Raw genomic sequence first — 13,082 nt, 5'->3', positions numbered from 1 at the left:
AATTATCAGTATTTGAGTTCTTTGTTTCTTTGCTTTCACTGCTGGTTATGTTTCTCTAATAAAAGAAGAACATGATATTGAACTGTGAAAACCAGATTGTTCCACTTTTATTTTTCCCTGATGAATGGCTCAGGCTCGACTGCTTATTGTTTTCTTTCCATTGATGCTGCTTTGAGTTAGCTAAACTCACCAGGGTGAGGATTCTAGGATGACAATTTAATTTTCTTGGCATGGAGGTAAAAAGAAATTGCCAAGATTTTCTGCTACTGATAATGAAGCTTAGTGGAAAACTGTATACTATTCAGCTGAGGACAATTTTGAGATTTTCTAATAAGATTTTCTTGGAGAAAATCTTCATGAATGCTGGCATTAGAGAGCATTGAGGATCCACACCAACCAGTGCAAGCTCTGTTCTCACTTCTGCCATAAGGAAAGAGGTATAGTTGCCACAAGACTCGCACCACCAGGTTCAGGAACAGTGGCTACCCCTCCACCATCAGACTCCTCAACACAAACAATAGAGACTCATTTAAAGATACTTACTTTGCACATTATTTATGATTGAATATATTGCTTGTATATTGAAAAGTCAGTTTGTTTACACTTTTTTGTTTACAATTATTTCTCTTGTATACATATCTTTTTTTTCATTTAATTTAGACAGGCCATTTCAGCCCACAAATTAGTGCCAACCAATTTACACCCCATTAACCTAAACCCCCGGTACATTTTGAATGGTGGGAGGAAACTGGAGCCCCTGGAGAAAACCCAGGCAGACATGGGGAGAATGTACAAACACCTTACAGACAGTGTGGGATTCGAACCCTGGTGTCCCGATCGCTGGCGCTGTAAAGGTGTTGCACTAACCACTATACCAACTGGTGCCTTTTTTTTTAAGGAGGCTATTAATATTACAGTTAATAGAAAAATAGAAATTTTGCTTGGCCTGCAGTAAAAAGAATCTCTGGGTTGTATGTGATGTCATGTATGAATTCTGACTATACATTTGAGCTAATATTTAAAACTGAAAATGCTGTAAATACTTGATAGGTCAAGTAGCAGTGGATAAAGGAACTCAAGTTTTGGAGCTGAGCTTTCTTTGCTGCAGAGTTGCTAGTCAACAATTGCGATACATCCTGTTTTTCTTCCAGCATGGGTCCAGTAGTGATGTCTTTGGTTGGAGCTCACCCCATAGCTTGACCAAACACTGTAGAAGGGCTGTCTCAGCATCAGCATCTGGTAGAATCACAGAACTGCTTTGGTAAATGATGATAACATACATGCAGAAATGCATGGGATATATTTATAAAAAAATTGACATGAAAAACTTAAGAGATTCACCCACACACTAATATTGAAACTAACTCATATATTAGCAATTAGCGCAATGCTGTTACAGCAATTGGGACCAGGGTTTAAATCCCGCACTGTCCGTAAGGAGTTTGTACATTTTGCCCATGTCTGCGTGAGTTTTCCCCGGGGCTTTGGTTTCTTTCCACCATTCAAAACAAATTGGGGGTTGTAGGTCAATTGAGTGTAATAGTGTGGCATGGGCTCATGGGCTGAAAGAGCCTGTTATCTTGCTGTATGTCTAAATGTAAAATTTAATTTAAAAAAAATAAATTAAAAAAATTCAAAACATACCTACTTATCTTTCAGAAAATCATTCATATTTCAGATTTATTGTCAGACTGCATACATGGCATCACGTACAACACTGAGATTCTTTCTTTTTCCTGTGGGCCAAGCAGATTTACCACTTATTGGTAGCGCAAAAAAAACTGTACACAATGTACATGTGTAAACAAATATAAACAACTGTGTGATACAGAGAGGAGAAGAAACAAACAATAAAATGCAAAAGTAAGAGTCCTTAAATGAGTCCCTGATTGAGTTTGTTGTTGAGAGAGAGGTCTGATAGTGGAAGGGTAGCAGCTGTTCCTGAACCTGGTGGTGTGTGAGTCTTGTGGCACCTGTACCTCTTTCCTGATGGCAGCAGTGAGAACAGAGCGTGTGCTGGGTGGTGTGTAGCCTTGATGATTGCTGCTGTTCTCTGATGGCACTGTTCCCCGTAGATGCTCTTGGTGGGAAGGGGTTTGCCTGTGATGTCCTGGGCTGTGCTCATTACCTTTTCAGGGCTACCATACCATACCAGACCGTGATGCAGCTTGTCAGCACACCTTCCATCGCTCATCTGTAGAAATTTGCCAGAATTTCTGATGTCACACCAAACCTCTGTAAATTCCTGAGGAAGAAGAGATGCTGACATGCTTTCTTCACGATGCTATTAGTGTGTTGGATCATGGAAATATCCTCTGAGATGGTGACTCCCAAGGACAAATTTGCTAACCCTCACCACCTCTGATCTCCCAATGATCACTAGATCATACACATCTAGTTTTCCCTTCCTGAAATCAAAAATCAGCTCCTTGGTTTTGGTGATATTCAGTGCACCATTCAACCAAGTTTTTAATCTCCCTCCTGTATGCTGACTCATCACACCTTTTTATACAACCCACTACCGTGGTATTGTCAGTGAATTTGTAGATTGTATAGTTGTACAGACTCACACAGTCATAGGTGTAAAGAAAGTGGTGCAGGGGCTAAGAAAGCAGTCCTGCGGTGCTCTGGCACTGATGGAGATTGTGGAGGAGGATTCTTACCAATCCTCACTGACTGTGGTCTATAGGTGAGGAAATCAAGGATCCAGTTACACAGTGGGATGTTGAATCCCAGGTCTGGGAGTTTGCTGATCAGTTTTGAGGGGATGATGGTGTTAAATGCTGAACTTCAGTCAATAGAGAGCATCCTGATGTGTGCATGTTTGCTGACCAGGTGTTCCAGAAGTTTGTGTAGAGCCACTGAGATGGCATCGGCTGTAGACCTGCTGCTATAATAGGAGAACTGGAATGGATCCATGTCGCTGCTCAGACAGGAGCTGATATGCTTTAACACCAATCTTTCAAAACACTTCATCACTGTTGATGTGAGTGCCACTGGTCAATAGTCATTTAGGCAGGTTACCATACTTTTCTTGGGCACCAGTACCATTGATGTCTGTTTGAAGCAGGTGGATAACATGCCCTGCCAGAGAGAGACATTGAAAATATCCATGAATATGTTGTTATGCTGGTCAGCAAAGAGACTTAATACTTGGCTGGGTACTCTGTTTGGACTGGATGCTTTCCTCAGATTCACTCTCCTGAAGGTAACCTCAGCTACGGACAGGAAAAGATCAACAGAGGATATAGGGTTGCGCGGTGGTGGTTCTTTCTTGTTCTTATGATTGAAACGGGAGTAGAAGGCATTGAGTTCATTAGGGAGTGAAGCTTTTCCATCTCCTATTGCACTGGAATTTGTTTTGTTGCAGGTTATGTCACTTAGGCCCATGCCACAGCTGTTGGATATCCCTCGAAGTTTCCATTTTTGTCTGGAAACTCCAATTTGCTTAGGAGATGGCTTTCTGCATGTCATACTTGCTCCTTCTTTAGTGATCTGGTCCTCCGGACTTAAATGCCTGTGATCTGGCTCTCAGAAGGTTCTGAATTTCATTGTTCATCCAGGGCTTCTGGTTGGAGAAAACCCTGAACAATTTGGTGGAGATACACTCATCTACAGCTGTTTTGATAAACTCTGTGATATGCAGATCTTCAGCTGAGTCTTTGAACATTTCCCAATCTGCTGAATCGAGGAAGTCCTGCAACTGTTATTCAGCCTCCTGCGACCACCTTCTAGCTGTCCTAATCTCCAGAGACTCTCTTTTTAGGCACTGTCAGTATGAAAGCAGAAGGAGCATAGCCAGATGAACTGATTTGCCAAAATACAGTCTCAGGGAAAGAATGGTGGGCCTTCCTTATCTTGGTATAGCAGTGATCGAGTGTGCTGGGACTTCTGGTACAGCAGATTACATGCTGGTGGTAGTTGGGCAGGGTTTTTTTGGGAGAGGCCTGGTTAAAGTCTCGACTAAGATTTATAGTGCATTGGGTGGGCTGTCTCTTGTTTATTGACCACATTATCCAGTTCTAAAAGTGCCTGTATATAATTAGCTTAAGGAAGGATATAAACTCCAGTGGGAATCACCAATGAGAACTCTTGAGGTAGATAGAAGGGACTGCATTTAATTGAGATTTGCTCATTCATTAGAGCAGGAGGTTCTTTTCAATAGGCTTAAGTAAATTTTTGTTCAAGTGTTGGAATTTGGCAAGGCTCGTCATTCCCCTTCTTCAATATTAATGCTCAGTCCCTTCAAAGGTAAATATACAGGTGACCTTGGAATTTTGTACACCAAGTGAGTCTAATGAGTGAGACTTAACACTTGCCAATTGTTAACGAACTGACCTGGGCTTTGATTGGATATTTAACGGTAACAAGTGGTTTATTGCTGCTCTCATTTCAGGTTGTCCAGATGTATTTATTATTCCTGACTTCCTACATTCTCAGCAATTTTTGTACATCATTTCAGAAGCTTTTGTTGTAGTTTGGTTCCAAGATTACACTGTATGAATCTGATGTGTGACTGTGATCAGTCACTTTTCAGGACACATCCAAGGCAGCAGTGCCTGGAGATTCACTTGGCAACTTATAAAGGAACAGGAAGCTTCGTAGGCTTTTTTTGTGTCTTTAGTTGAGGAAAGGAAGTTAATTCTGATGGCTTGATGGATGACATTAACAAACTTAGGGAATAAAGCTGGGAGTTTTCTTATTGTCTGTGGCTAAACACCCCTCTCTGTTACTGGATTCTGGACTTCCTAATGGAAAGACTATGGATAGTCCGGGTCGGGAGCAGAATGTCAAGCACTGTTGACTTCAGGAAAGGAAAGTCAGTGATCATTGGGATATCAAAGGTGGGGAAGGTGAGCAAAGTAAGTTCTTGGGAGTCACTATCTCTGAGGATATTTCCTGAACCCAACACACCAATGGTATTGTGAAGAAAGCACGTCAGCACCTCAACTTCCTCAGGAGTTTGCGGAGGTTTGGTATGGCACCAGATGTACTGACAATAACCACAAAAGCAGTGCGAGTATAAGACAGCTTTAATAAACTAATATGTACTCTAAGAGGTCTTGTCTCTCTTCAAGACAAACCTGGAAGGCTAGACTGTAGCTCTGGTTTTTTTGGGATGACCCCTGGTGACCTAGTGGTGTAATTACATATCACCACACCAGAAATCCTGGCAATTTTCTCCAGAGGTGAGGTGGAATGTGTTCTGACCAGCTGCGGGAACCAATGCCCCTGAGCGTAAAGCCGTCTAAAAGGTAGTGGACACAGCCCAGGGACATCACAGACAAAACCCTCCCCACTACTGAGAGTCCATCTACAGGGAACGCTGTCATCAGAGGGCAGCAGAAATCATCAAAGAATCACACAACCCAGCACCCGCTCTGTTCCTGCTGCTGCCATCAGGAAAGAGGCACAAGACTCACGCCACCAGGTTCAGGAACAGCTCCATCAGACTCCTCAACAGCAAACTCAATCAGAGACTCATTTAAGGACTCTGGTATACTTCATTGATTTTTCTTTTGTTCTCTCTGTTTTGCACAGTTTGTTTCTATTCATTATATGTTTACAGCTCTTATTTATTTACATGTTTATGCAGTGTACAGTCTAATTTTGCACTACCAATTAGTGGTAATTCTGCTGTGCCCACAGGAAAAAGGAACCTCAGGGTTGTATGTGATGCCATGTATGTCAAGGCACGTTGGTAGAGGTTACTTGTTTTGCATATGTTGAACATTATCCTCTTGTCTGCTTCCAATGAATCAGCCGATGATGTCTCAGACCTCAGTCTCTGAGCATGTGCAGTAAAGTTTGAGTATTTGCCACAGGAGGACTTGGACATTGACTGAGACAAACCTGAAGGTAGTGGACCTTAACATGCATTAATCCTGGTTTTTTTTTTGTTAAAGTGGAAAAAAGTTTCAATTTGTTTTTTCCTCTCTCCTTCTGAATTGAACTGGTGCCGACAATCTGCAAAGTATTTCATGAGTCGGCAAACCTTTCAGTGGAGTAAAGTGTGAAGCCCTGGAGATATTGGCTGGGACCCTCCCAGTGTTTTTCAGACAGGCGGAAAATGGTATCAGTTTTCCTTGGAAAGGAAAGCCTCTTTCTAAGGCATCTTGACTGAGAGTAAGCAAGTCTTCGGTCAGAAGTTTTCTTGCCTTGTCAGCTGGAGCTGCTTGTCTGCCTGTTTGTCATATGATGCGAGAGGGTGGGTCACATGTTTTACTTATTCAAGAGCGAGGGACTTAGCTGCACGCTGTCACGTGATCCTGGGTCTCGGCTGCGGAGCTGTTCCTGTCCGTGCCTTGTGCTTCAGAATGCATTGAAGTGGAGAGAGAATCCGAACAGCACAGCTGGGTAAGATCCCTCAATATTTCAATGCCAGCAGTTGGCATCGCCTGTCATGGAGCTACAGCTGCAGCCTCGAGCCCTGGATACGCATGAATGAGGGGGATCCCTGCTGCTCTGTGGAAGCGGTAAGTCTGAGCCCTTTTCAAGTTGCAGCTTCTTTCGTGCGCTGGCAGCGGGGAAGCAGAAGCTTCTGCCTTCGCCCGTTCCAATGCAGGCTTGTGCGGACTCGGACAGGAAATCTGCTGGAGGGGAGGGGGCGTGGGGGGGACTTCGGCTTTCACGGAGCTTGAAAGAGGAGTGGGATGTGCCGTGCCCGTATTTGTGTCATTGCATGCTGTAACTCGTTTTAATGCGAGTGGTGGTTCTATCCGACTCTGTAGTGATGTCCTTCAGACAATGGAGTGAAAGTATAAATTGGATATTGATTTGTGACCACCAATAAAAAGTTGTTCTTCTTTCACTGATAACATTCAAAAAACCTCGCACAGAAATAGCAAGAGTAAAACAAACACCTCAGGGAAAGAAGGACAAAGGCATATTGATGGAGAGCTTGCCTCATGCCAGATCATTTTATTTAAAATATGCTTCTTCTCAATCTCTGCATTGAGCATGGTTTTAGTTATGTTGGGCTATGCTTTCTTTCCTCCATTTTCTCCTCTTCCTCTCCGACATCATTGATTGCTGCTAAGATTCAGCTTTGGGAGTAACAAACACGATGTTGTATCTTGAGCAGAAAGGCTATTCTTCATGTGTGAGACTGGATGATGACGATCAGCAGACTAACTCCGTGTAACACGTGACCGCGGATCATCTGATCACTTGTTTTATTCTTCCAGACTAGAAAGTGATCAGGGGCAGGAAGACTAAATGTTTTTCTTCTTTTTATAACAGGTTGATCCCTTATTCCAGATGGTGCCCTGATTAACACTAGTTCACCACAGACTAAGGCTTAAACCTAAAACGTTGTCGTCTCTCTTGTACTGCATCTGATCGTGTATTCCCTGACAAAACCTTGGGACACCTCCTGTTACTGCATGTCTTTCTTTTGTCAGAGTGCCATTATTTAGATTATTTTCCATCCTTTGAGGTTAACATACCTATGGTTTGATATAATGCTGAGAAAAATCTACAAATATTTTGTAAATTACTGATGCAAGAATCATTCTTGAAGAGGAATTCTCGAAAAGGTGGCAAAAATCTTTTATTTAGAAGTACTTTAACCATTCACTGTATTGAAATGTGTTTTGGGGTCATGTGTGTCATTTCACAGTTCTGTTTATTTTCTTGCCCCGAATGAAGTTTTGTTTCTGGTGAGGATGTTGATGATTTAAAATTTAAAAGTCAGCATTATGTGATTTGAACACTATTCTCGATTTCAATCAAGGTTCAACTAATTTAGCACCTCTGCGTTAAGATGGGAAAAGTTAACCATGATTCCATTTCCTAACCAATAATTTTTGCTGAGAGATAATGTGTATTTGTCATGGAATTGAAAAGATCAAGTTTTTTATGTGATGCCAAAGTCCTTAAAAGATCTGACAGTGCCTGCAAATCGAGGCTTTTTGGCTTCTTGGAGAACTCTGGCAATGTGGAGATATATCTTATTGAGTCAGGAGAAGAGAAATTTAAGGATAATGAAGTTTGCTTTTGTCAATGTACGAATGGAGCTGAGGATGGAGGAGCTTTTGGGGAGGAGTGGGAGAGGAGATTTTCCAAAGAAATATTGTTTCCATGGTTATTCATTCCAAAACTTGTCCAAATACCAATCTGTGGGCAATTTAAATACTGCAAAGTTAAGTGGAGAAATATCAGATAGGAACCTGGGATGATCTTGTCCACCAAGTTTAGGGTTGTTTTAATACTTCTGCTGCTTTCAAGTTGATTCAGTTAATTTGACACAAATGAGTAACAAGCCAGTTGCATAATCAGCAGAGCATTTAACAAATGCATCGTTGAGCAAAATAAATATTTTGGTTGATGCCTTTCTGATCCTGATGGAATAATTTAATTTGAGAGATATTTTTCATTGTTGGCAATCTCTCAGGAGGCTAAAATACAATAAATAATTATTTTTGGACCTATCTACAATAATATTTATTTTGAGGGTGCTTTTTCCTATTTTAAATAACATATTCTGCTTATATTTGCAGTTAAACTTTAATATTTGTTAAAATATATATAGGGCTCTACAGGTGTGCCAGTAAAATGCCCTGCTATCCACATAAGCTACATATGTTAGGAAATTTCAGGATTTGATCATTGAATTCTGAGATTGGGCAATATGCAGTTAACCAACAAGAGTAGATCCTCGGGGATGGGATTCGTCGAATGGGATCCTCGGGGATGGGATTCGTCGAATGGGATCCTCGGGGATGGGATTCGTCGAATGGGATCCTCGGGGATGGGATTCGTCGAATGGGATCCTCGGGGATGGGATTCGTCGAATGGGATCCTCGGGGATGGGATTCGTCGAATGGGATCCTCGGGGATGGGATTCGTCGAATGGGATCCTCGGGGATGGGATTCGTCGAATGGGATCCTCGGGGATGGGATTCGTCGAATGGGATCCTCGGGGATGGGATTCGTCGAATGGGATTGAGCTATGAGATTTCTGCAAAATTTTACTTAACAATGATAGCCACTTCAGACCAGTAGCTGTGGAATCATATTTCTGTAACTGATCTGTTGCAGATCTGAGGAGAATAGGGAAAGAGACAAAATTATTGTGGGTATAAAATATATAGCAGAGTCTAGATTATGAATCTTTCATATCTGTGATCCAGGTATTTAAGTAGCCTTGACTACTGGATGAAAATTTGTTTTCTCCGATCTTTTTAAAAAAAAGCTTTGTACAGACTCAATACAGTTGCTAATTATTCCTCTCTATAAGGTTAGCTGTAAATGACTTGGGAATCTGAATCAGAGAACATATCATGAAAGCTGTGAGAAACAGATCAAATTAATTTCCAAGAATTAAGGTTTAGACAGTAATTGATCCATTTTCTACTTGATGTGGGAGTGCTTTAATTTTTTTTTATTTATAGCACTGAAGTTGCTGATTCTGGACATTTAAACCCATGCCACCTAATTAGACCCAATTAACCTACAGCCCTGTACATTTTGGAAGATGGGAGGAAGCTGATAATCCCACGCAGACATGGGGAGGACATACAAACTCCTTACACAGCGCCAGATTCGAACCTGGGATGCTGGAGCTATAATAGGCCAGTGTCAATGCATCTGATTTTGGAAACAAAGGCCATGCATCAGTAGAGCACATTTCCAATCATTAGGACATCTTGCAAGCTTCACAGCTACTAAAGTGTTTTTATATAATGATGATGGTTGTGGAGAGCCGCAACAGCTAATTTGTATGGACTGATCTCGTGGTCAAAAATGAAAAGCTATGGTCAGTTAGCTGGAAATGAAAATAATAACTTGTGTTTTTGCATTCATTGTGTGTAAAATATGAGCATGTGGATGCAAGTTGTGCACAGGCTGGAGGTTGATTTTGGTTTTGATGTCAATCTTGGTTCAGGATCTTTACCACAGAGGCATCAACATTTTTAGAATGTGAAATGAGCAGAAAAATGTAGATAAAATAGGAATAAAACAAAAAGGAATTAAGAGCAACGTAAAGGGAAAAAATGTTTATGCACAGAATGTGGTTGAAATCTGGAATGCTCAGCCTGCAGATGTGAAGGCAGTCCTTCAAGAGGGAATTGTATAATTATACTGTGAGGAAAATGTGCAAATTTACAGGGAAATGGCTGATGGTGGAGGGAGAGAATTGCTCCGGTAGAGAGCCAACATGGACATTATGGCTGAATGGCCATCTTATGCTTATTTTTATGCTTTACATTTATTTTATGTTTCCATAAAATGCAGAAGACTTTTTTCCGCTGCCTTCTACTGTGAAGGATGAACATGTCCCTTGAATCTCAAAGTTTAAAAGTGTAAATATTCCAAATTTCACTTATTTTGCTGCACTAATACTCCTGCTATCCTTGCCACACTGAGTAAAGCTTCCACAATGCATAATCTAGTGTGGTAGATGAAGGTCATTCATTCAATTTTTCTGTGACTCAAGTCACAAGGACAAACGCTCAGCTGATATGACTCTGAATGCACATTTCTTCCAGTTTATATATTGATTGTAATAGATCTCAAATGACATCACAGCAAATATTCAAGGTACAACAAAAACAAAATACAATTGTGATGTGGTATGTTATTACTTTTTGGCTTGGCTTCGCGGACGAAGATTTGTGGAGGGGGTAAAAGTCCACGTCAGCTGCAGGCTCGTTTGTGGCTGACAAGTCCGATGCGGGACAGGCAGATACGGTTGCAGGGGAAAATTGGTTGGTTGGGATCCCCGAGGATCCCATTCGACGAATCCCATCCCCGAGGATCCCATTCGACGAATCCCATCCCCGAGGATCCCATTCGACGAATCCCATCCCCGAGGATCCCATTCGACGAATCCCATCCCCGAGGATCCCATTCGACGAATCCCATCCCCGAGGATCCCATTCGACGAATCCCATCCCCGAGGATCCCATTCGACGAATCCCATCCCCGAGGATCCCATTCGACGAATCCCATCCCCGAGGATCCCATTCGACGAATCCCATCCCCGAGGATCCCATTCGACGAATCCCATCCCCGAGGATCCCATTCGACGAATCCCATCCCCGAGGATCCCATTCGACGAATCCCATCCCCGAGGATCCCATTCGACGAATCCCATCCCCGAGGATCCCATTCGACGAATCCCATCCCCGAGGATCCCATTCGACGAATCCCATCCCCGAGGATCCCATTCGACGAATCCCATCCCCGAGGATCCCATTCGACGAATCCCATCCCCGAGGATCCCATTCGACGAATCCCATCCCCGAGGATCCCATTCGACGAATCCCATCCCCGAGGATCCCATTCGACGAATCCCATCCCCGAGGATCCCATTCGACGAATCCCATCCCCGAGGATCCCATTCGACGAATCCCATCCCCGAGGATCCCATTCGACGAATCCCATCCCCGAGGATCCCATTCGACGAATCCCATCCCCGAGGATCCCATTCGACGAATCCCATCCCCGAGGATCCCATTCGACGAATCCCATCCCCGAGGATCTACTCTTGTTGGTTAACTGCATATTGCCCAATCTCAGAATTCAATGATCAAATCCTGAAATTTCCTCCTTTGTCTTTTGTCAGTGAGGTGGGCTCTGCGGTCTTCAAAGGAGGTTGCTGCCCGCCGAACTGTGAGGCGCCAAGATGCACGGTTTGAGGCGATATCAGCCCACTGGCGGTGGTCAATGTGGCAGGCACCAAGAGATTTCTTTAGGCAGTCCTTGTACCTCTTCTTTGGTGCACCTCTGTCACGGTGGCCAGTGGAGAGCTCGCCATATAACACGATCTTGGGAAGGCGATGGTCCTCCATTCTGGAGACGTGACCTGCCCAGCGCAGTTGGATCTTCAGCAGCGTGGATTCGATGCTGTCAGCCTCTGCCATCTCGAGTACTTCGATGTTAGGGATGAAGTCGCTCCAATGAATGTTGAGGATGGAGCGGAGACAACGCAGGTGGAAGCGTTCTAGGAGCCGTAGGTGATGCCGGTAGAGGACCCATGATTTGGAGCCGAACAGGAGTGTGGGTATCTTTGTGAGGTTTTTCAGTTGGTTGTTTTTCCAGACTCTTTTGTGTAGTCTTTTGTGTAGTCTTCCAAAGGCGCTATTTGCCTTGGCGAGTCTGTTGTCTATCTCGTTGTCGATCCTTGCATCTGATGAAATGGTGCAGCCGAGATAGGTAAATTGGTTGACTGTTTTGAGTTTTGTGTGCCCGATGGAGATGTGGGAGGGCTGGTAGTCATGGTGGGGAGCTGGCTGATGGAGGACCTCAGTTTTCTTCAGGCTGACTTCTAGGCCAAACATTTTGGCAGTTTCCGCAAAACAGGATGTCAAGCGCTGAAGAGCTGGCTCTGAATGGGCAACTAAAGCGGCATCGTCTGCAAAGAGTAGTTCACGGACAAGTTGCTCTTGTGTCTTGGTGTGAGCTTGCAGGCGCCTCAGATTGAAGACACTGCCATCCGTGCGGTACCGGATGTAAACAGCGTCTTCGTTGTTGAGGTATTTCATGGCTTGGTTCAGCATCATGCTGAAGAAGATTGAAAAGAGGGTTGGTGCGAGAACGCAGCCTTGCTTCACGCCATTGTTAATGGAGAAGGGTTCAGAGAACTCATAAAGCTGTGCTAACTGCAGGTATGGATTGACACTTCAATGAATCAAATAATATAGTGATTTTAGCAAATACTAACAAGATGGCCAGGTATTCATTGTACTGTACATCTTCAAACCTTACAAGGTGTTCACTATTTTCCAATTTAGAAATCTGAATGACTAGTTTTGTGGAGTGCTAAATTTAGAGATTTGTTTAAAACATAAAAAAATATCTTGGATATCCTTATTTGGGAAATAATGTTGGGTATTTTTAATATAAACAATAATTTTAATAAAATCACCAAGGCCTTCTCATATTGGAGGTCAAATCAGGAAATGATTCCCTGTTCAGATGAAGATCACAATGTCTTAATGAGGTCAAGATGAAGGAGATGATCGTGGATGTCAGAGAACCCTCCACTACACATCAACAGTTCTATATTAGAGAGAGTGGAGAGCACCAACCTCCTTAGTTCACAACTAATGACGTATCATGGACACTTAACATCT

The 13,082-nt window shown here is 42.9% G+C and overlaps 1 protein-coding gene across 3 annotated transcripts in view; it reads left to right on the top strand.

The window, feature by feature from the left end:
- rab3il1 (RAB3A interacting protein (rabin3)-like 1) overlaps positions 1 to 13,082 on the top strand; it is a 134,529-nt gene that overhangs the window by 54,823 nt on the left and 66,624 nt on the right. The window contains exon 1 of one of the 3 annotated variants that reach the window (XM_069899393.1): positions 5,321 to 5,497. The exons of 1 other annotated variant lie outside the window; for it this stretch is intronic. Coding sequence is in view for 1 of the 2 variants with exons in the window: in XM_069899382.1 (XP_069755483.1) it covers positions 6,445 to 6,476 (32 nt within the window). In the remaining variant the exon portion in view is untranslated. Of the gene's footprint in view, positions 1 to 5,320; positions 5,498 to 5,838; positions 6,477 to 13,082 lie in introns of those variants that run through there. One more of the 3 variants, XM_069899382.1, reaches the window with a different exon arrangement.

This window comes from Narcine bancroftii, chromosome 1 (assembly GCF_036971445.1).
Source record: "Narcine bancroftii isolate sNarBan1 chromosome 1, sNarBan1.hap1, whole genome shotgun sequence".
NCBI lineage: Eukaryota > Metazoa > Chordata > Chondrichthyes > Torpediniformes > Narcinidae > Narcine > Narcine bancroftii.
The sequence above is the reverse complement of the archived record's forward strand: the minus strand, read 5'-3'. Positions and strand labels throughout refer to the sequence as shown.